Source organism: Chelonia mydas, chromosome 1 (genome assembly GCF_015237465.2).
Source record: "Chelonia mydas isolate rCheMyd1 chromosome 1, rCheMyd1.pri.v2, whole genome shotgun sequence".
Classification (NCBI taxonomy): domain Eukaryota; kingdom Metazoa; phylum Chordata; order Testudines; family Cheloniidae; genus Chelonia; species Chelonia mydas.
In genome coordinates, this window is record NC_057849.1 from 258,493,896 (window position 1) to 258,518,112 (window position 24,217).

Here is a 24,217-nt window from a genome sequence, read left to right on the forward strand (position 1 = left end):
AGAATCTGACCTGTACTGTTTACCTTGATGAGTAGCTTACCTTTCCCTTGATGTAACCAACCCCAAACGTCCAATCCTTCTTTTATGTAAGTTTAAAATGCACATTGTGACCTACTATCTGACCTTTGGCTTTCATCTCTCTGTGCCTTGGGTTCCCCATCATAAAATGGGGATAAGGATATTGACCTCCTTTGTAAATTGGTATTATAATCCTGTATGAGTTCCAAGGCACCATACTGAAAGTTTTATTAATATATAGGGCCTAATTCACTACTGCCTCACTCTGGTTTTGCACAGAAATCAATGGACTTACATCAGTGTAAAACTGGAGTAACACAGTGGTGAATCAGGCCCACAGTGTTTCTGGAAATCAAAGAAACTGCAGCTCTGGTATCCTTTTTTGTTTCATGGTTATTTATCAGTACTTTAGCACAGAATAACGAGTTAAAGCATTTCTATACTGTTGAAGAGTATGCAGTTCATCAGTGTCTGGTGCTTTCTTATCCATAGTAGTTCTCATAACAAGCTGCAGCTCTCACCAGTACTGGCCCTGATTGTATAGTGGTTACTAATCTGTGCGGTGGCCACAGCAACCTCGGCTCGAATCCAAGTCACGGTATTGCTTTTGGGTGGGAGATCTCCTGACACAAGCTTAGTGGGTCAGCCTGATTGCATCCATTTGCAAAGAGAGGCAGCAGCTGGTCCCTAGTTTCCGCTTGGAGAAGGAAAGTGAATCAGGAGAAGAGTAAGAGGAATTCTTCCTGGGCACCAACATCTGGAAGCGGCATATTCCATCCTGGAAAGGGCTGAGTTTGGAACGTCCAGCCACTGTGTTGAAAGGAAGGCTCTACGGGCCTGAGAAGCTGCTGCCCTCAAGAGGTGCTCTGAAAGCCAAAGGGGCCTTGGGTGAGTTTGTGATAGCGTGACTTTGAGGAGCATGTGAAGTGTGGAAGGGGGAGGGTAGAAAGAAAGGGTTGTGAGAGGAAGAAGGTGCTGAGCAGCCCTTCATTGAGGAAAACGTCCCAGTCAGGTGTTGTGGGAAGATCTGTGTAGCCCCCGCAAAGGCGGCCTGCTGGGCAAGCGCATGTGAGGAGAGATAGGGCTTTTGCCAGGGCTGTTGCTGCCTGCAGCCAAAGGCTTTAGGAAGAAGAGAGCAAGGGGTGTTGTTGCCTGGTGGAGGCCACAGTGTGATGTAAGCTGGACATAGGTGATCTGTAGGAGGTCTGTACAGCACATAGCCCTGCCCCATTCCTCGTTAGTATAGTGGTGAGTATCCCCACCTGTCACGCGGGAGACTGTGGTTCGATTCCCCAACAGGAAGGGCCATTCCTTTTGAATGGGGAGAAAAAAATGCCTGGCCTGGCGAGCACATGCCTTGCCTCCTCCTTTTATGGCGACTTCGGTTCACACCCCTGCAGTGTGGATTTTCACCTCCAAAGAGACAATTAGCCTGCAAGGCCACCCCGCCTGCTTCTACATCGCCTTCCGCCACTGGGCCCGGCTTCAAGACCTGCACGTGGGAGATGTTTTGGAGCCGCAAAGGGAAATACTCTGGCCAAAGGCATAAGGACAATTGCCCAACCAAACAGGGTGGCAGCTGGTCAAGGGGCCAGGAAGAGAGAAAAGCAGACAGGCAGCAGGCTGGGCTCTTGTCTTTTTTCCTTTTGTTATGATTTTAACTGTGACAGTAATGGCGGGACTTGAGAAATAGCTGTGGCCACTGCGTGTTGAAAGGAAGGCTCTACGGGCCTGAGAAGCTGCGGCCCTCAAGAGGCGCTCTGAAAGCCAAAGGGGCCTTGGGTGAGTTTGTGATAGCGTGACTTTGAGGAGCGTGTGAAGTGTGGAAGGGGAGGGTAGAAAGAAAAGGTTGTGAGAGAAAGAAGGTGCTGAGCAGCCCATCACTGAGTGAAACATCACAGCGCTAAGAGGCTTTACCCTGCATCGGCTTGGTGTCTGAGGAGGCGATGCAGGGGTTGGCTGTAGCTGGCCCAGGGGACCTTCGTATATAGGAGGGGAAGGCTCGGGGCTTGAGCAGGCCCAGGACTCCTCCGGATCGATTCGGGCGGGCATTCGGCCAGTGCGGCTCTTCTCCAGCCGATGGGGCATTGTTCTGGACTCCTTTGGATGGGGGCGAGTCTTGGCCCCTGCCGTGGGAAGGGACGGGGGTCTCAGGGCTCCGCTGGGGCATGCAGAAGATGCAGAGCCCGGGGTTAAGCTGCACTAAGGGGGGAGCTCCACCCGCCCCCCATTCTCAGACCACCATGGGGGGCGGGAAAAAGAGCTCCTGAGTCCCGGCCTTGCATCCCAGCCGCCAGCCCTTCCCACCACCCCTGTGCCCAGCTTCCCCCAAGCGCTGCCGCCCTCCCGTGCAGCCCAGCCCACCCAGCCCCTCCCCCTGGCTCGCCGCTGGCTCACAGTCGGGCAGGTCACAAACAAGCCGATCGCCCCAGCCGCAGCCCGCCGGCCCGCACAGAGTCTCCCTGCTGGGTCCTCGTGAGACGGCCCCCGGCCCCGCGCGGATCCCGGCTCGCTCTGTACCACGTGCGCTGAAGCGCTCCCCGCCTTGTTGGTATGGCAACAGCACATCCAGGCCTCCGCGCCGCTTCCATTGGTCCGGGAAGGTTTCGCCCCGCCCGTGCGCGGGGCCAGGGCCGGCGGGGTGCCTCGCAGGTTGATGGACAAGGGGTAGCCGCAGGGGGCCGGCGCGCGGCTCTCTCACGCGCTCTGCTCCGCTTGTCCTGCCCCCCCGTCCCTCTCTCCCTTTGGTCCTGTCACGCGCAGCGGCGTCACGCGCGAGGGGCGCCCCCGGAGTCTCGAGGACCGGAGGATCGTCCGCCCGCTGCCCGAAGCCCCCGCGCGACCCACGCTCGTGCAGCCCGGTAGGTGGCGCGTGCCGGACCCCCAGGCGGGGCGGGCGAGCTGCGCCCCCGGGCCAGCGCCGTCCCAGGCTTGGCTGGAGCCCCTCTGTGTCCGGGCGTCCCCAGCAGCACCCGACGGGCGCGCTGCGGCGGGATGGACTCGGGTTTCTGTCTCGGAGCCACAGCTCGACATCTTCCCTCCCAGACCTAGCAGGGGAAGAATCCCGCTGCTGAACATCCGTGCCCCGGCCAGGGCCCCTGGTGATCCAGCCCTCTGTGTGTCTCAGTAGCCCTCCTTCACTTGGCCAGTGGAAGGAGGCTCACTGGCAGGTGTCGGGCAGCCCTTGCAAGCTCTCTGCGGTTCCCTGCTCCCCGTCTCCTGCCCAAGTGGTTTTTGCTCAGTCACTTGGGACTGGTGCTCAAATTCCTGGAAGGCCCAATATGCCATCATAGCTATTTCCACAACACCTCCAGCCAGCCTGGTGTCCAGCACAAATGGTCAATCTGAAGAGGCGCTGCTGCAGGGAGGTGTTGAGTGTGGGGTGCATCATGGGTTTTTTAAAGGAGGAGAGGGGTCCCCTTGAACTTAGTTAACTGAAACCTCAGCTCAGATGTAGATGACTTTTTTTCACCTTTAAAAAGGCATGAACCGAACAGTGGGAAAAAAATCACTGAAAATATTAGCACAGTGGGGTTAAGGTCAGCAGACCCACTGTGTAAAACCGACACCTTCTCTAGTCCGAATATCTGCTCTCGGGGTCTTCCAGTCAAATCTGCTCATTTCACTGGCCAAAACAAGAGCTGACTGCAGAGCTGGTGTATCAGTGTCGGAGAGCGAGGTGGGTTCTAATATGCTTCACGTATCTGCCACAGTATGTCCAGCCAAGATCTGATTGCAAACTCCTTCATTTGGGATGTTGAAGGCAGGGGGAGTAGAGGGACTGGCAAAGCCAAGGTGGAGTTTCAGTTGGAAGCAGATAGAAAAATCATCTTTTGGCTGGTGAGCTGATGGTAGATGGGAATCTGCAGGTCACAGTGGGAGTATAAGTATAGAACTCACGGTATAGTTTTTACTGTCACTTTTTGGACTATAACTTCACTTTCAGATTTTGAAAGTGGATGAAATGTGGGAGGGAAATTACTCATAAAATCAGCCTTTCCCCCACCACCTGTGGTAGCTTAGCAGTAGTTAGTTACCTGTTCATTTTCCCTCCCTCTCCCCATTGGTGTCACTTCAGGCATCCATTACATTAGCCAGGGCTTTATGTAATTTCCTCTGATGCCTTTGGAAGTTGATCCTGGCAGCTTTGGTCCCCACTCAGATAGCTCAGTAAGTGCCAAGGTGAAGAATGTAGGGTCATTTGTTGTGCATGGGTAATATGGAAATTTCACTGGCATAATCAGCCTTTGAAGAAGTAGGTGCTACTGATAGAGAATGGATAAACAGGCATCTAGATTGAAGGATCTTCTGCCATATTTCAAATCCCAACCTGATCGGTGTTTCCTGACATGGGGGACTGGTTCCTTTTCCACCACTTTTCTCTCTGCCACTCTTCATTACAAGACTGGGATGAATGACATCCCATTCTTAGATGTACATTTCCCCGCTTTCCACACAAAACTACTGTTATCCCAATGTGTGTGGGGGGTGGTGGTGGTGGTTAAAGTTATTTATAAAAGATGTCCAGAAATGAAGCTGAGGTAGAGACTACCTGTTTAATTCCAGGGTATGAGGAGGAAGTCATACCTCCTGTCACTGAAAGGTTCCCCCCCTCTAGATGATTAAGGGGGATGTTGAGAGGCTCCGTGAAGAGGATAGTGGACATGACGAGATGGGAGCTGGCAATCAAGTGAGAGAAAGGGGAAAAAATGCTCAAGGACTTGACAAGGAAATGGAGATGCCAGGGAGGTTGCAGAAATGTTGAGTTGTAGGAACATGACCAAAAAAGACAGGTAGAACTGAAATCCATGAGTGCATCCCTCAGCATGTAGGATAAACCCACCTGATCCCTCCCCCTCAAGGCTTTAGAAGATGGATAAACTTCCAAGATCCCTAAAAAAAGGAGTACTTGTGGCACCTTAGAGACTAACAAATTTATTTGAGCATAAGCTTTCGTGAGCTAAAGCTCACTTCATCAAATGCATCCGATGAAGTGAGCTGTAGCTCACGAAAGCTTATGCTCAAATAAATTTGTTAGTCTCTAAGGTGCCACAAGTCCTCCTTTTCTTTTTGCGGATACAGACTAACACGGCTGCTACTCTGAAACCTTCCAAGATCCATGTGAATAAGACTGGAGAAGGGAGATTCCTTCCCAGTCTCAGATCTGACAGTTTGTTGTTTATCCCCGTGCATGTGAGTGAGAATCACTGGTGGTTTGATATCTAGTCCTGTGAATCTGAGGTGATAAAAAATGTGATTCATAGGGTTGAAATGAACATCATGTTCACTCTTATACTTCCTGCTGACTTGCTCTGCACTAGCGGGGTGGGGGGAATCTTGGTAGCTGAGCGAAATGAGCTGACAGGTTAAGTAGGGGAAAAGCAGTCCCACATATGCACTCTTATGCAAATTTGATTTGATTGATTGCTCCAGTATAAAAAATCAACAAGAACTGTATGAAATCAGTCAGTATGGTACCAAATTAGCTAAAACCCTCAACATGTCATAGAAATCAGAGATGGAAGCAATCTGTCAGGTCACATCCTGTCCATTCCTCCACTGTGGTTTATGCAGAATTGTTCACTACAGCACATTTTCCAGGGCATTGTCCAGTTTTGAATAATAACTGAGTGAGGGGTTTTCATCACTTTGCTTGGGAAATGGTGCTATAGTCTAATACTGCAGATATCCCTGTTACAAAAAGGTGTATTGATCTCCATCTTAAATTTCCCCTTTGCTGAGATACTTCCTATTGCTCTTTGCCATATTCCTGGATCATCCTTAATAATTTCTCTCCCTGCTTACTGTTTACACCCTTCACATTTCATTTTCTCACAGTCTCCTCATCCTTAAGAAGGCATTTGCCTTAGTTAATTTTATGCTATATGATATTTTAATTAGGTATATTCCTGGGTGACTGGCAGTCAGATCCAGCTGAGCCAGCAATTTTGGGATATCCCTAAGGGATTTTCAGAAACTCCTTGAGATCCCAGTAGCAATGACACACCATCTGCTGTTAAATATACTGCCCTTCGTGTATTAATACATCTAGAGAGAGAAATTTAAAGGGAAATTGTGGAACAGCACAAGAGAAGGAGTGATTCCCATCCACTTATCAGTTAGGGTGGATGTTGGGAAGGTTTGACTGCTAACTTCCTGGATTTGGTACACAGAACAAGATAAGAGTATCATTTGGTGTCTCCAAGTATTACGTTCCTTTGCCGTACAATCATGCTGCAACATAGTATCACAGGGGCATGACATACATCTGCTTTGCCCATAGGACAGATATATGATATAAGAATATTATTGGCTGGGGAGAGAGGATAATGTGTCTCACCTGGTTTGGAGGTAGGGGTGGGCCAGAGATAGATGGGCAGTAGTAGCAGCAGAAGTTAGTGTGGCAAATCTCCCCCCTCCCCCCCCCCCCCCCCGACCAATCCTGGAAAGGCCCAAGGAGTGGGACAGAGATAAGCAGCTAATAGTGTAGTGGTAAGCCCCAAAAAATAATCAGACTCTCTCTTCAATGTGACTGTCACAGTTTAAAGGTGACTGCACCTGTATTCTCTGCTGTGTGGTCCACTCCAGGAGTGCCCAGTCAGGTCTTCAGCCATCAACTGTCTCTGGCAGGAATCCTCGTCCACTCCCATCTGATTGGGGGATTTAAGGCTGCACAGCTTCCTGCTTTACGCTGTGATATTCCCAGCAAGCCAGTCTGCCTGACGGCTGGAACCTGAGCAGTCTCTGAGGATTACCACCAGTGTGTAGCCAGCAGTAGCAAGTTACCACATAGTTATTTCTAAGCAAGCACAATTATTCTTGAAATAAAAGCAGTACAGAGGAAACATAAGAAAATAATAAACAGATTTAAACACACACTAAACATACCAAGAGTCACCCATCAGTTTTAAGGGGCCCTAGTTGGCCAAAGTGTTTCCAACTCTTGGACAAAAGGTCCTGTCTGTTTGCTGGATCTGAAAGAAGGCCCTGTGTCAGTTCAAGATCATCGTCTTATAACAAAAACCCTTGGTCTGCTAGTCCCTAGAAAACACAGCTTGAACGAGTATATGCAAACCATTCCAGGGAGTGGTACCCCTGCAGAGCTGTTTAGACTCAATGACTTGCCTTAATCACTCCCACTGTTTTTAGCTTCAGGAGAAACTGTGGTAACCTTCCCCCATGGAGTGGAACACAGTCTTACATAAACCATTCATAAATGTAATACAGTGGCCCCCAAAGATACTGCAGTATCTGTCACAGTGTCATTTTCAAGTGCTCAACATTGGCCTAATTCTACTCCTGTTGAAGTCAATGGTCATTTTACCATTGACTTTAGAGGGAGAAGAGTTAGGGCAATGCTGAGTGCTTTTGAAAATCCAACCCTAAATAGGTCTCCATTGTGACCTCTGCCTAACTGCAGATGCTTTCTGTGCTTGTCTTGCTTTCCAAGCCTCTTCTCTTGTGCTTGAGGATTTTTGTTTTGGTCACCAAAATGTATGGTGATCAGAAATGAAAATTAAACCAAAAATCCCCTGCACAAAATGCAGAGCTGGCACGTGCAGGTACAATCCCTGCTGTCTTCGGTGGGGGTTGGTCCTGCTTGGGAAAGGGCTGAATTTGGTCTCCTTATTTTACCCCTGCTTGCAAAACACTTAGGACAGTGTTTTGGTAAGAGGAGGGGACTGGGAGTCCAAAAAGATGGTTCTGTCCCTGGCTCTGACACATGTCCTGTGTGATCTTGACCAAATCACCTCTCTATAAATTTGCTTTAAATAGGGAGACTAATACTTTCTTGCCTTGCAGGGGGCCCCTGGGAATGGATTTGTTACCGTTTGTAAAATGCTTTGTGCTATGAATGGTGACAGTTGCAGGAATTATAGTGCTGGAGAATGGGTCAGTAAGGTTAAGATTTTTGTCATGGATATTTTTAGTAAAAGTCACGGACAATAATGCAAAATTAAAGGAAGCCCATGACCTGTCCCTGGGGAGTGAGCTGGGAGCTCCAGGAGGCTTGGAGCTCCAGGGTCCCCCTCCGTTTGCGGCTCCAAGCTGCGGGGCTCCTCCCTCCCTCCCACTCCGGCTGGGAGCTGTGGGGGTCCACCTGGCTTCCCGTGGCCACAGGGAGCTCTGGGGGTTCCCCCCTGCTGCTTGTGGTGGCTGGGAGCTCCATGTGTCCCCCCTGTCACCCACGGAGGCAGAGAGTTCCAGGAGTACCCCTGCCACACATGGCAGCCGGGAGAAGCGGGAGTCCTCTGGCCACCAGCGGCAGCCAGGAGCAGTGATGGTCTCCTGCCGCCCGCGGCGGCTGGGAGCGGCAGGGATCTCCCTTGCCGCCTCCCACAGGCGGGAACGGTGTCCAGGAGCAGTGGGGGTCCCCCCTGCTACCATGGCAGCTGGGAGTGGTGAGCGGTGCCAACCGACTTGGGGCAGCCGGGGTACCCCACGATTCCCAGCCTCCACAGGCGGCAGAGGACCCTGCAGTTCCCAGCCGGTGCTGGCTGAAGTCACAGAGGTCTTTGGAAGTCACGGACTCCGTGACTAAATCACAGCCTTACAGATCAGACATAGTACAAGCAGCAGCCATGCAAACTTCCCCACCCTCTTTTGCCAAGTGCCTCATCTCTGATGTGAATGTAGCAACTCTGGGAGATTTTGGTCTCTATAACCCATTCAGCTCTTGGCCTCTCTGTTGAGACTAACAAGGCAGATAGTTAATGCCAGTGGTGATGGGTTTTGTGTCTGGGTAAGTTGAGTGCTTCTTGTTTTGTCTTTCTTAGGGGTATATTGGTTTGAAAAGGGAACATCACAAGCAACCCAAGAGTGAAGTCGGATAAGAAAAATCAGCTGTTCAAGGTAAGTCACTTTTAGGCCCACTTTTTAGGCCCATTCTATGAACATTTCACGTCAGTTTAGATGCATTGCAGCCAGCAAATGATCTGAAGTCAGAGACCGAATCAAATGAAAAGCAGAAGTTAAAAACATGAATATGTTAATGAGAATTTTAAAAAAAAATCCAACCCCCCCAACCATTGCAGTCTGAATGCCTTTGTTTGTACACACTGGGAGACTAGAGAACATCCCAGTGCAATCTGGGGGCAAAGATGGTGCTTGACCAGGGCAGAGTGGGGCATAATTGGTGCTGAACCTTACAAAGTAGAGTGCCAAACTGGGGCAAAGCAGGGTACTAAAGGGCAGGACTAGGCATTAAAATAGGGCAAAGCTATGTTCTAAACTGGATGCAGGAGGACTGTAAATGAAGATGGAGTGGCCTGGGTCCTTTTAGTTAGGTAATCTCTACACGTCTCCTTATGTCTGATCAGTTTCATGTTGTCACTCACCTTAATCCATCTACATCTGTTTCCCTCCCCCTTCTCCAGCAGCCATGCCCCACTTCTTGGATTGGTTTGTGCCAGTGTATCTGATGATCTCCATTCTCATCTTGGTGGGCTTCGGAGCTTGCATATACTACTTTGAGCCGGGCCTACAGGAGGCCCACAAGTGGCGGACGCAAAGGCCGATCATGGAACGAGATCTTCGGAAAACACTGATGATACGGGATAACCTTGCCTTTGGGGTGCCTGAGGTCTAGTATTCTGCGTGTGGGGTGTTTCTAGAAAAACACCCAAACAGAGCCTTTTCTGGGTGGGCCCTGGCTAACAAGGTTTGGTCTGGATGCACGTTTCTCCGCACTCAGGAGAGAATCTTCTACTGTCTGGTGACTGAAGAAGGGTAGTTTCACTCTTTGCAACACAGGTCTCTCTTAATCACCAGGGTTACCTCTTTTTTTCCTTCTTCTTCTCCATTTCTGAAGCAAGGTTTGTGCTCCTCTGTTAACTCAAGGCTTTCAGGTCTACCCTAGACAAGATACTCATTACTCAGCAAAGGATCTCCTGCACCACTCCATGGCCTGGATTTTTAGATCCACCAAAGGTAAAGGTCTCTGTTATTCATTATCCCTTAGAGGATACCTGCACCTATACATTACCTTTTAAAAAAATTCTTATGGGCACCAGATGATAACAAATAGACTTGATATGGGACATAGATCCTTTTACTGTTAGGTCACTGGTTTAAATCTAGCCCAATTTGCTAGGATCTGAAAGGTGTTATCATCAAATGACTCTTTGGTGACTTACGTAAAATGAATTTGGTGGCTTTCAGTCCAGTTCTTCATGGACAACTGTGCACATCACAGAAATCACCAATGCCACTGAATTGCCATCTGTGCTGGGAGTCTCATTAGAGATGCCACGGATTGAATGAGCCATGGAGAGTGAATTCCCTACTCACCCCTAGAGGTGATTTTCCTAGCTCAGGAGTGAGACACACAGGACGGGCAATGGGAGTAAAGATTGCTTTATTGGTGCCCATGTTGTACCTGTTTGGGGGATAGAGGACTTCAGTCTCCAGGGCTGTCAATCTGGTACTTTTATAGAATCATAGAAGATTAGGGTTGGAAGAGACTTCAGGAGGTCATCTAGTCCAACCCCCTGCTCAAAGCAGGACCAACTTCCATGAGCACTAAATTCTTGCACGCAATTTTCAGTTAAGGAGGTCTGTGTGGATCCTGCCAGGAAATGTCTTGCACCTCTCCTTGACCCAGGGCTCTGGATTTATCATTACTAGACGTTGGATCTTCTTCACCTGTCCATGACCCAGGGATCGAGGGTCCTTTATTATGAGTAGACTTGCACTCGTACAGTCCTCTGTCCTACAGCATTTTTTGAAATGGATCCCTTAGTGCATCAGTTCTGGTGCTGCACCCTCTTGACTGTCATCCACACTGAAAACTGTGAAATGCTCCTTGGAGAACCCTTCACTGTGAATCTCCGGTAAGGGATGCTGAGCCAGACAGGTGGAGATGGGGCACTACTAATGACTGTGCTTTCTAGATCCCACCTGTGTAGCATATAATGTGTATATGTACACTGTTTTTGCACTTTCCTCCATGCTTCCCTAGGGCTGATTTGCTAACAAAGTACTGTAAGAAAATGTGACTCCATGGGAGAGTGGGAATCCAGCACCTTTTTCTTCATTGCGAATAGCGTGCAAATCGTAGCTGATAACACTGGCCCAACTCAGAGCCTAGGACATGAGGTATTCCCCAGCAGGTACTACTGTGCCACACCTGCTTAGAACTCTAGTAAGACACTGGCTCCTGTTCCATGGTGCTTTGTATCTCTGCTGATCCATCGTGACCCTGGCTGTTCCTCACTTTCTATGCTAACATGTCCCTAATACCCCATTGTCCTCATTTCTATACGTAATATATTATAAAACTCCAGTCTTGACCAATCATGCCCAGTTATCTACATTCCATACAGTACCACTGTCAGTGCATTCCATACCAGTGCAGCACAGCCATGGCCACCTTTTGATATACCCTGCTGCATATTTGCCATTGTTGCCCTATCGGCCACCCTTCTGTACATTCTGTACCATTGTAACACAGTCCCTGCTGCCCTATTGTGCACATGTCTGTACATTCCATACCATACACAAAGTGCTGCTGTTTTGTACATACTTCAGTACATTCCATACCATCAGACAGCTCTTGGTGCTGGTTCAGTGCCGCGCTCCCTGATGGCTCCAGTGTGCAGCAAGAGCCATTAGACGCAGGGGTGCAGACAGGCTCCTCCCCCATCGTGGCTCCTGGATCAGCTCACAACATATATAGTCCCTAGGATGAGAGTTGTGAAGCCAGTGATAATTTTCACTGGAAACTGATGACAGAGCTTTTTCATCCATTACCGAATGAAGGATGGAGAACATATTATGTCGATTTAAGCGGGTGACTTGTCATTGGGGGTTGCTTGGGGAATAACGTTTATGTTAGCAGTGATGGCTGTGGTACAAATGGAAACTGTCCTCAGCACCCGGCAAATGTCGTTGGCCTTTATTGGCCATTTCATCTGCCCTGGTCAGATGAGGCATCATCACCAACACCAAGGTCCCAACTGGTGGGACCTTCTTGGGTCTGTCAATGTGAGACAGTTGAGTCCCTACATTCAGACTGGAACATGGTGATCTTGATGCAGATATCATAACATGGGCCCTGGTTCAGCAAGGTACTGAAGCATGTGCCTAAATGTACGCACAGGAGTTGTCCTATATCAGTGGTTCTCAAACTTTTGTCCTGGTGACCCCTTTCACATAGCAAACCTCTGAGTGCGACCCCCCCTAATAAATTAATACTTTTTAAATATATTTAACACCATTATAAATGTTGGAGGCAAAGCGGGATTTGGGGTAGAGGCTGACAGCTCGCGACCCCCCATGTAATAACCTCACCACCCCATAAGGAGTCACGACCTCCAGTTTGAGAACCTCTGTCCTACATGCTTCAGTACCTTGCTGAATCAAGGCTGTGAAGGTGCAAATGTCACAGTGCAGCATCACCGTATCATCCGGTAATGATTTTGTTCCTCAGTATGAATACAGATAAATGGCAGCCCTCAATTACATTGACAATATCTATTGTCCAAAGGTCACTCAAAATAATAAAGCCATAGTCTCTGAGTTCAACTCAGAGAACTGCTTCTTGGGCCTTGACTATTGTAACATGGTGGCTAGGCCACCAATGCAAATGGACCCCAGGTTGATCAATGGGGTAGCAATAAAAACCTTTGTACTAGAGGTCAGGAGCTCAGAGATGTCAGGGACAGATTAAAATATCCCCGTAAGACCGAGGTTCCATGTTTTGAAAAGACTCAAGATAAGGAAATCTCTCTCTCTCTCTCTGGTGTTCCCAGTTTCTCTCTCTATGAAAGAATCCCTATTACTGTGTGTATGGCAGTCATCCCACAGGTGCAGTCTGCCCTCCAGAGATGGCTGGGAGCCAGTTCAACCACCCACTTACAGTCATGGGTCTAACTGTTCCTACGGAAAGGGTCAGGAAGGACCGAACCATAGAGACTGACCTCTCCTCTCCACCATGGGCGATCCCTCCAGCCCTGGATGGATGTACGTTGTCAGGAAGTGATGGGGAGTTTGTACTGTGCTCCAACTCTGTGTGTGTGTGTGTGTGTGTGTGTACTGTGCTCCAACTCTGTGTGTGTGTGTGTGTGTAGGTGGGAGGGACTCCAGTCTCCAGGAATGTTACCAGCATGAACTCCACAATCGCTCTTGTATTTCACCAGCAGAACACTCACCTTCATAAACTAAGTCAAAAGAAAAAAAAAATAAAAAGGAAATGAGTGATTGAGTCTCGTGCCAATGCTCCGTGGGATGTGGCAGGCAGAATGACTGTCTGGAACAGCCCCCACCTTCAGTGTGCGGGGGAAGCCCTATCTATGTGTGCCTATTCTGGCTCGCAAAGGAATCCCCGTAGACCCCACTCTCTGGGAAACAGTCCTGCTGGAGTAGGGGCTGGACCAATTGGCCTGTCATTTCTCTCTCTGTATCCTCTGGGCCTCTTTCCTGTTCTGTGCCATTCTCTGTGTGTAGTCTCAAGTGTTTTAATCCCACCTCTCCCAGGCCCTGGATTAACTGGATGAAATTGACCAGAAAGAAAATTAATTGTCTGAAATTGAAGAGAAAACATTTCCCAACAAGTGGGATCCATTAGATCTTGGAATAGTCTCCCAAGGGAATTGGTAGAAGCCCTGTCACTTGGGACTTGTTAAAGCTAGACTGGACAAGGCCTTGGAGACTCTAGGGAACAATCCTTCATGGGCAGGGGGATGGCCTACGTGTGATCTAGCAAGTATCTGCATCTTTAACTTGTATGATACCTCTCTCTGTTCATCTGTCTGATACACCAGTACTGTGAACACCCCACCTTTAGCCTAAGAGCTAAAATAAACACAAGCTCCAAAGCTCTGTTTGATGTTTTTTTGCACCGTGTGTTTTGCACTGTCTGGTCCTGATGAAATTAGCATTAACAGTCAGGTGTTTTCCACTGTTACTTTGTACTTTATTCTCATTCGAGTCAAAAGTCTATATAATAAGTGTATGTAATAAAATATGTATAGAGACATGAGTTTTCTGGTGCTTTATTGTCCTTGAGGTTTATTTTTTATCATCATATTTTGGGGTGTTTTTTATTCTCTCTGGGATTAAACAGGTTACCAAATATGAAGGAATTGGAGTGCAGGGGGAATGTTTCCCTACCCTCTGTCTTAGAGGTCTGTTAGCAGGGATCTTCGTGATATTTTTTGACCTTCCTTCAGTACAAGGCCTATGCACCACTTAAGCCCCTATGGGCCTTAAGAGGGACTTAAGTGGTGCATAGGCTTTGTACTGGCCCCTTGCACAAGGGAGACTTTCATCCATCGAGCTCGGAGCAGGGATCACTCAGAGTAGGTGTTTTGAATCCCTCATTATCATTCTCCCATGACTTCAGATGTGGGAACTGGTAGAATTCAGTCCTTCATCTTTGCCGCTGTCACCATTTGCACATCTCCCAATGATGCTAATGGTGAAGATATGTGCCTGAGGCAGGAGCAGAGAACCCATATAACTGAGCATCCCAGTTAACTAAGCAGGTATGAGAGGCATAGATGATATAAGAGGCTAAAGTATGGGACAGGGAATTGGAAGATTCCTACCTCTGACTTCCTGTGTGGCCTTGGACAAGTCACTTAACATCTCATTTTCATCCTCTAGGCTGGTAGGATTAGTTGATGGCTGTGCCATGTCATCGGAAAGGTAATTTTCTTGACTGTGCAATTGCATCTCAGAGTTGACCTGTGGCCTTGATGTCACAATATTGTAGCCATTCTTAATGTACTAGCTCCTAGAACAGGTGTCTCCAGTGGTAATTGACAGGTGGCAACAATATTTGAACAATATTCCTGAGGGAGAAAGAAAAGAAAGCTGTAATCTCTCCTCTAACATCAGGCAGTCACAGCCCGCTCAAGACATCAGGTAAGGATGTTTGTAGTTAATGCAGGCCAATTCTTTATCTCAATCGTTTCAGTAATGGATGGTTTGAGTATATCTGGGCGTAATTAAGCAGAAGGAAAATTGCTGACTGTCAGGAAATATTTCCTCCCAGTGAGAGAGAGCCAATTGTGGATGATCCTCTCAAGGGAAGGGGGATAGCCTCAGTGCTTGGAACATTTATAACTAAACTGGAAAAAGCACTAGAGAAAGAAATGATAGCACTGGAAATAATGCTGCACTGGCCACAAGAGAGGGGTGGACTAGATCAGTGATTTTCAAACTTTTTTTCTGGTGATCTAGTTGAATAAAATTGTTGATGACCGCGACCCAATGGAGCTGGGGCAGAGAGGTTTGGGTTGTGGGAGGGGCTCAGGGCTGGGGCACAGGATTGGGGTGCGGGGGTGAGGGCTGTGGAATGGGGCCAGGAATGAGGAGTTTAGGGTTTGGGAGGGGCCTCTAGGCTGGGGCAGGAAGTTGGAGTGCGGGAGGGGGTCAGGGCTCTGGGCTGGGGGTTCAGGCTCTGGGGTGGGGTTGGGGATGAGGGGTTTTGCGGTGCAGGAGGGGGCTCCAGGTTTGGGGGGGCTCAGGGCTGGGGTTGGGGTGCAGGAGGAGGGCAGGGTTCTGGGCTGGGAGGGCAGGCTATGGAGTTGGGCCAGGGATGAGGGGTTTGGGGTGCAGGAAGGGGCTCCAGGTTGGGGGGGGGCTCAGGGCTGGGGCAGGGGATTGAGGCTCGGGGTTGGGGCATGGCCTTACCTTGACTAGCTCCTGGTCAGCGGCGCAGGGTGGGTGCTAACGCAGCCTTCCTGCCTGTCCTGGGACCGGTGCTGCGCCCTGGAAGCAGCCAGCAGCAGGTCCGGCTCCTAGGCGGAGGCATGCAAGCAGCTCTGTGCGGCTCTCACCTGCATACACTGCCCCCCCAGCTCCCATTGGCCGGGAACGGGCCAATGGGAGTGTGGAGCCAGTGCTTGCGGTGGGGGCAGCCTAGGAGCCAGACCTGCTGCTTGCCACTTCCGGGGTGCAGCACAGAGTCAGAATAGGTAGGACCTAGCCTGCCTTAGCCAGGCAGCACTGCAAACGGGACTTTTAACCGCCTAGTCGGCGGTGCTGACCAGAGCTGCTGGGACCCAGTGCTGGGTCATGACCCACGGTTTGAAAACCACTGGACTAGGTTATCTAATAGTTCTCTTTCCATCTCAAATTTTTTCTCATAGGACCATAGAAATTAATCAACATAATATTCACTTAGAAAACCAGTGCTTGTTAATATTTTCTCTCTGCCCCTACCTCTGCAGATGCTGGTTTAATGTAAATCCAGGCATTCAATAACTAGCAATCCAGTTATCACCATTACAGTTGGTAATTGGTTACACTACAAGGAGTACATTTCTCTCCTTATTTCCATGTGCTGAATCCTGGTCCAGGGATCTAAAACTTCTCTTGTGTTGGAGTATTTGTCATAAAAACAGCCTGCAGGAATTCCAAATCACCATAGCTTTAGATTGTTGGTCAATCTATTCAGAAGGGTCAGTCTGACTATACGACTGGGTTGCCATGGCATACTTTTGCCTCTTTATTTTCTTTCCTTTTTGTTTCTATTTTTCTATGTATCTTGCTTTGTTTTGTCTTCTGGGTTGACTTTATGGAACACAAAAGATGAAATAAAAAGACTGCATTTAAAAAGGGCCTGCAGTTGTACCAATGCAACAAGCCGCAATTGCACCAGTGAAGTAAGGCTGGGAGTGGCCAATATTAGGATGAGACTAACAAAGGTGCTGATGATTCAGCAGGTAGCACTGAACCAATGCTGCAGCAGGCTCCCAGGGGTGCTGTGCTGCTGGAAGTGCTGTATTTCCATGGAGACATGGAATCAAGCTCCAAAATACTTGGCACTTTTCATAAGGAAAGTGTTACTAGCTCAGATACTCTAGCCAAATTCCAATGTGGGTAATTACATTCTGCTCACCTACAATAACCCCCAGGCAGAAAGCTTATGCTCAAATAAATCTGTTAGTCTTTAAGGGGCCACCAGACTCCTTGTTGTTTTTCAGATAGAAAAGTTATTCTTCACATCCCCTTCTAAAATACCTATTATGTTGTTGATAAATAGCTGTTAGGTTGCACCCCAGCCCTGGTTGCACTGGTAGGGGGAATGCATGATTTTTGTATATATCATTGATAAAACACTTTGGGACCCTTCTGGATTAGAGGTGCCACAATAATAACAATTAATAAAATATGGTTGAAAATTGTATTTATTCATGAAAAGATACCCTTTTTAAAACCCAGAAAAGGAAAAAAAAACAAAAATTTAAAATCTTGAACATTTAAAACTTTTCAAAAATATTTTTACTAAATAAATACATAAAATACATTTTGTTCTGTTTTGACCCGTGTGCAACAGAAACAACTGAAAATGTTCACAAAATTGTTCCTTTAATAAAAATGATCATAGTGTGCCATCTCAGTAATACATGGAGTATAGAGGTTATTGTATCGATACATAGAAGTGCAGCATGTTTTGATAATTTCACCTGTCTCTGCGGAATCCACACCTCTGATTATGCCATGTGGATGGACTCAGCCTTGGCCAGAAATGCAGGGTTAGGGATGCAAGAATGTGCTAGGGTCACAGGGCAGGAATGGCTGTAATGCTAAGATTTCAAGCCTTTCAGGCCCTCCACAAACAGTTCATTGTTCCACCCCCTGCTGCTCTTGTATCCTGTCAATGCTGGATGTGGGTAGGGGAGGGGATGATGATGATGGGGGTTACTCCCAGTTACCGTAAGTAGGTCAGAGGCTGGAGGTGGTCCAGGATGCTCAGCCGAGGCTTTGAAGCTAGACTCAGGCAAGGCACACTGCTTGAAGAGAGAAGCCAAGCCAAAGGGACCCAGAAAACCAAACAAGGGCAAAGCATAACAGGAAGAGGCTTATACACATTGATAGGGAATATATTTAAAAGCACCCTCTGTACAGGGCTGCTAGGGCACTTGTAACCCAACCAGCTGCACTCACTGCTATTCCAGTCTCAGGATCCCCCAACAATACACGCGAATCCGACAGCTCCCCTTCTCATCAATCCAGTGCCCAGCCCTCACAGCCCTGGCGATGCATCTCTTTGTAAACACCCAGTTCTGGCCCTTCTCATGGTCCTGCTTCATCTCATGTTACTCCAGTCCTGGGGAGCCCCAGTTCACACAGCTCTGCCAGTGCACCTCCGTCCTGACCTACCCCGCCTCATGCTTTGCCAGTCCCTTGCACAGCTCCTGACTTTGGAGGAAATTGGTGGGAGTTTTCAGGAATGTTGACAAACCAGATGGAAGCAAAAGTCTCACCATTCAGTACAAAAGCAGGATGGTAGAGAATGGAGGGGAATCCAGACACTTGCATGTTCCCTTCCAAACATCTTTCTCAGATTCACACACCATTATGTTAATCTCCACAACCAGAGTGAAGATTGAGAAACCCACAGCCAAAAAGGGCATTGGGAGATCCAGAACCAAGATTAAGAGTCTCAGTGTCCTTGCTAGAGCTTGGCTTGAATCAGGGAAGAGAACCGTGGCACCTTGGCTTAAGATTGTGTAATAGTTCATAGATTAAGCAGGGCTGGGCGGTGCTAAATTGGTGAGAAAATCCCCAAGGAAAATCCAGGGGCTGCAGGAAATGCCAGGAACTCAGCAGGTGACATAGTTCAATCTTAGGTAGTATATTTGCAATGTCCCGGTGTGTTGCTAGGGGATGCTGTGTTGAAGGAGGTGCTGTTTTTCAGATGAGATATAAAACCGAGGCACTGAAGCACTCATTCTCTTTAAAGATCCTATGGCAAAATCTGCAAGATTGAGGTGTTAACCCTGACCTCCCAGGTATATTCTAACTTTGATCAGTGCATTCTGCTGGTCTAAAAATCTTCCTTTGGTGTCAGGTGAACATGGTTATCCTCAAATTGTCATGCAGAGTTGCTGGCTCAGAATGTCTGCAACATTCCTCCCCAGTAGAGGTTAAGGTAAGAGAGAATGTTGGGTGGGAGAGATATAGGGCAAAACACAGCTCCCCCTTCTCTCTTTGTCTTGGTGGAGCAGCAGCCCCTGACTACTCCCTCTCCTTCTTGACTGGAGCTCCCCTTCCTGTTTCAATCTACTCTAACTGCTGCTCCCCAGAAGTGAGTAGGTGAACAAAACCTGTGTATCTAGGCTGGACAGTGCTTTGCAGTCCTAGAGATGAAAGATTCTATGTTGAAATGTCAGCCATGAATATTCCCATGTGCCTCAAGGCTCTTTTGATTCCCTTGTCCTTGTTTTTCAGTTTCTAGCATGGCTTTTTATGAGTGCTCTCATTCACTCTCTGCCCACTCCCTCTTGCTGTTGGGACCAGCTGTGTTCCACCCCGAGCTCTCCAAGTCTCTTTCTCTCCCACTTACTTTTAACAAAGCCGGGAAAAACTTCCTACAATGGAGAGAGAGATCAGGAAGGATGGTTGGCAGGAGGAAGGGCTCTGATGCATTTTCTGTGGCTTTGTCAGCCAGGACAGAAGCCAGGAGATCTGAACATCTTTTGATCAACGCTCCTGCTAAGCACTGATGTGGTTAAAACTTCCTAGCCGGATCCAACACAGTCTGTGGGAGATTTGGTCACAGCTGCCCCCTCTCAGAAATGTGGAATATTCCTTTCACCAGCTGAGGGATCTGGGACATCAGCTGCTTGGTCCCAGCTGACAGTCTACCCTCAGTTGCTGCGCTCCAAGAGCCAGGTAAGCTCTTAAATTTCCCTCTCATTATCTGACTCTCCTCTGAGAATCAGATGAGGAGGACAAAGGGCTGGGCAAATCTGAGCCTTCCTTGAGCTGATTTTGACTTGACCTAAGAACTGCTGCACCTGATCAGTATCCAGGATGCAGGACACTGCAGAGAAAGGCAAGGTAACACTTCCTCCCCATGGTACAGTTATGGAGGGTGTGGGGGAAATTCTTCCTGGTCCCAGCTGGGGATTAGTGTATGCCCAGAAACATGTGGCTTGAGGCTGCTTGACAGCTCTTATATTTGCTATCTGCCAGGGCTGAGGAACACTGGCAGAGGACAGCACATGGGGAAACCTGTAATGTCGCTGCCCAGCCAGTCCAAGCCCTTCTGCCAGCACTAAGCCTTGTAGCTGAAGACTGATGCTCCCTTTGAATTTGTTTCTTTAGGAAGCATAAAGGTGCCAAGAGTTTAGGATGGACAAGGACTTCGCTCCTTCCCCTCACAGGGTCCGCAGATGTATTCCAACCCTGGGAGCCTGCTCCAGCCCCAGTCGCATCCCAGGTTTATCGGCCCGGCCGGTGGGAGGTGGGGGGCCGGTGCCTCTCAGCCCCAAGCTGAGAAAGGAAACCCACCCTGACTCCTTCAGCCAGGACTCCGCAAGGCAGATTCCACTTGCAAAGGGGAGAGTAAGTGCCAGGCCTAACTCTAAGCTTGCAGGCCCAAGGGAGCTGAGTAGGCCCGGGCTGCCCATCCTGTGCCCTCTTCCCCATTCATCCAGGTCCCTTCCGTGGACTACTGCCAATGGTTTGGCACCACGGAAGCTGAGCTCCATCTCATTTACCCTCCGCCGGAGCGGCTGTGCACCTCCACCTGATCGGCAACTGCTCCCACCAGCCTCTGCAAGGAGAGAGCTCCACTGTCCACTGGGGAAGGAAGCACCAGGAGGGGAACTGCCCTTGTCGAATCTGCAGCCGTTACCTGGAGTACAAGCCTTGCCCACAAGAGTGCCTCTTGGCTGCATGGAAGAACAAACAAATACCTGGCATGATGAGCAAATCAGTGCTGCATATCCAGGGTCAGAGATGCCCACCGCATTGCTTCCCTCAGGTCCAGATTTCCAGAGGGGCTCGGCCCGTGCTACCCATGCTTCTCCTCTGTCACATCCCCAAGTCAAGGGAAAACATCCCATGAACTCATCCATGACAGCAGCTGGTCAAGAGGACCACGTGGCTACCAAGAGATACAATGACCCACTTGGCATGGGAATTCTCCAAGGGCCACTTGGGTGTGGGAATATGTCAAGTCCCATTCCTGAGCTGTGTGCTGAGGGGCTAGCTCTGGGGGGCCAACTCTCTGCAGCAGATACCATGATGTCTCCTGTGATGGACACAGCTGGGCCAGCATGTAAGTCCAAAGAGGGCAGCTGGACTGGGTTGAGTTTGGGGTCTTGTCCTGAAACACGCTGATGAATGGAGGTAGAAACAGGCATCAGGGTTTAGCCCTGAGGTTTCATCTTGCATGGGGTCCCATTCTCCCATCATTCTGTTTCATGTGGTGAAGTCCCAGCTACCAGATAGTCCTGGTGGAGCATTCCATCAACCGGGGGTGGGGATGGCAATTTTCCTCCTTCGCATTTTCAGTCACACTTCATAATCTTAAGAGTTCATCATTTATAAAAGTATATAAAGGGTTACTAGATGATTAATAGATGTTGTGAGCATGGTGCAGACACATCTGTACTGTGTGTACTAGATGGTTAATAACACATCAGAAGAAGTTATTCTAGATGGTTATCTAATCTTGCAAGCAATTGTTTTTAAGCAACGTCTGAATGTTCCCTTAATAGAAAGTGGCATCTAATTTTCTTTTTTCTTTTTACATTTTTTAAAAAGGAGGTTTTCAAAAACCTCACAAAAGAACTAACCCTGCCAGCCCTGACTGGCATCCCCATGGGCCAGCCCTGCCCTCTCCCCAGATCGCATAGACTGGGAAGTTGCAACAGCACAGGATCTCAGCCATTGTGACTGTGTGTGGGGGGGAACGTGGAGTGAAAATACAGTTGATTCTTTTTAGGTGGCAAAGTGCTGAATGCCCCCTTTAGCCAAACAGGAGAATGCTCTGTAGTCCTCACAGGGTTTTAGGCCCTTACTATCTCAGATTCCTGTCTCACCACATCAAGACAGCTGCGACTGATGGAGACATTGTACCTGATGAAGCCCCAGGTGAGGTCTGGGGCATTCTCAGTGGAACGCCCTCCGCTGTGGAATTCTGTGCTACCGGAGATCAGGATGAGCCTTCATGGCCAGATTTCAAACATCTCTCTTTGAGCAGACTATCCCCGCCCAGGCATGGTGATGGCAGAGCAGCTTGGCAGTGTTTCCCTGGCAGATAAACAGCAGGATAATCCCACGTAAGAAAGTGGCACAGATCATGGGAGGAACGGAGGGTACGGCCCTGCCAGATGGACATTGGTTTTCTTAATCTTGTCTGTGGTGCCTAGATACTGTGTTGCCAGGTGCATCAAAAATAGACAGACAGGCATCATATCCCGAAAGTGGAATTTAGAGATTGGATTTGCAGTTGGCCTCTAAATTCCCTCTCTTGGGCCACTATTTGGCAGACACTAGAGGCCTGATTCTTGTGCAGCTGTTTGCTGCTGGGCACAGTCAGTGTACAGTGCTGCCCTTCTGATCTGATAGTGTTTTAAATCCACTTTGCACTCCCTGGCCTGGGGCTATGCTCCTCCATCCCTGTGCTGGTCACAGGGCCACAGTACAGAGCAAAGCCACCTTTGAATTTCCTGATACTCTTTGTGACAGGTGGGCTGCTCCTTTAAGGGACAAGAAGCCTGGGCCAGCCAGGCCTGTTCAAAGAGCCCCATCTGTGCCTTAACTATCTGCCTACCAGCCTAAGGGGGCTGGACTAATTGGGGTTGGGTGACTGCCTTAAACACCTAGGCTTAAAAAAATTGCAGAGAAAATTCCCTCTGGAGGAACCATAGGGAGTAAGTTGGGCTCCTGTGGCAGGGTCTATAAGGTCTGTAGTAGCCTGGCCTTGGAGTCAGTGCCTAGGTACAGAGCAGGGAAGAGTGAAAAGTTGCTCAAAGGGGCTGAGATTGAGAAGAAGACTCTAGGGAAGGAGGCTGGGAGTCAGGGCTGTATCCCAGAGCCAGCGAGACTTAAAGGTAACTCAGAAGGGACGGGGAGCGGAGCCAGACGGTGGGGTGAAGAGGAGCCCAAGAGGATGCCCAAGACCCTTTTGTTTGTTTGGGACTTTTGTTTGGATTTTTGTTTCCCCAGAAAGGGACTGAACTCTGAGAATGGCACAGCCCAAGGGCAGAACCATGTGAATCCCGGGGAGAGACAGAAAAACTGGATGAGGGGAAACTGAGGCATGGGTGTGCCTACAGCACTATGGTTGGCCACGAGGGGGTGCTAGTGTGCAGGCACACCCTATGACTCTGTCCAAGCACCTGTGTAGCCCCCGGTGTAAACTAGAGCAGACTTGGGGTTATTCTAACTCATATTTGGACTGCCAATGGCCCTGCAGCTGTGAGTAAGTGGCAAGCAGTATTCTCAGGCTCCCTCCCACTTCATCTCTGCCCCTGGCATTTCCTTGAATCAGAAGCTGCAAGAAAGGGTGGCATAGAATTGTTCTGCCAGCTGTATGCCAAACAGCTGACACCCAATCCAACGGGGGGCAGTGGGTATCAGTTTTTGGCCACTGTATGGCCTTGTGTATCACTGGAGCAGCATACAGACCACAGCAGAGTAGAGAATCAGGCCAGTTTTTCACAGGATTACACCAGGAGGAAGACAGCAGAGAGCCAGACCCAGCATCCCTCACAGAGATACACGCTAGTCACATCCACGCAAATACCCATCTTCAACCACATGCATATATTCACAGTGACATGTGCACAAAGACCCAGACAGACACAGATGCCTATAGGCACCTGGAGAGAGACAGTGTATGCACAGTGACACAAAGACATGCATCTCCTTGCCCTCACTGACACACAGGCATTGGCCTACAGATACTGCTTCTCTCTCCCCTCCCGCCCCACAGAGGATGACCCACTCTCTGCCTCTGGCCAACAACCAGACATCCACTTTCTAGGCAAAAGGCTTTGAAAGCCCCCCAGCTGGAGGCCTGATTGGCTTCAACAGAGTGACTCCTGATCGTCCCTGGTGTAGGTGAGATGGGAGTCAGGCCTTGGGACCGACACTCCCCAAATGCTTAAAATCTCCCAACCTGTTCTCAGTCCTCTCTTTGTGAAACCCCTTCAGCAGCCCGCCGCAGGGTTAAATCTCTCTGCATAAACAAGTGGCTGTGGCTAGAGATGCTCCAAAGACAGAAGCATGTGAAAACCACCTGGGAATAGGGAAGGAGAGGAGGGAAGGAATGGGGGGGAACATATTCAGGGCACAGCTAATCCATTCATCACAGCACCTCCCATCCCCAGCAGCAAACACACCCTCTCGTGCCCACCAATCCAGCCAGGGTCTCGCAGCAGCTGGGATGAAGCTTTGGATCCAAGGAGGGGAGGGAGGGAGAGAGTGGGGGAGATTTTGCAGGGAT

The 24,217-nt window shown here is 49.0% G+C and overlaps 1 protein-coding gene and 1 long non-coding RNA gene across 8 annotated transcripts in view; both read left to right on the forward strand.

Annotated features, from left to right (window-relative positions):
- Positions 1 to 2,584: 2,584 nt before the first annotated feature.
- LOC119564107 lies at positions 2,585 to 13,988 on the forward strand. Its single transcript, XR_005222986.2, has 3 exons — positions 2,585 to 2,879; positions 8,796 to 8,871; positions 9,396 to 13,988. It is a non-coding gene; the product is annotated as an uncharacterized LOC119564107 (long non-coding RNA).
- A 4,642-nt stretch (positions 13,989 to 18,630) lies between these two features.
- SEPTIN3 (septin 3) overlaps positions 18,631 to 24,217 on the forward strand; it is a 39,308-nt gene continuing 33,721 nt past the window's right edge. For 2 of the 7 annotated variants that reach the window (XM_043544328.1, XM_043544326.1), the window contains exons 1-3: positions 18,632 to 18,904; positions 19,420 to 19,647; positions 20,083 to 21,040. In XM_043544328.1, coding sequence (XP_043400263.1) covers positions 20,110 to 21,040 — 931 coding nt within the window. In that variant the 5' untranslated portion in view covers positions 18,632 to 18,904; positions 19,420 to 19,647; positions 20,083 to 20,109. Of the gene's footprint in view, positions 18,905 to 19,419; positions 19,648 to 19,678; positions 19,816 to 20,082; positions 24,171 to 24,217 lie in introns of those variants that run through there. The other 5 variants (XM_043544317.1, XM_043544323.1, XM_043544309.1 and 2 more) reach the window with 5 other exon arrangements.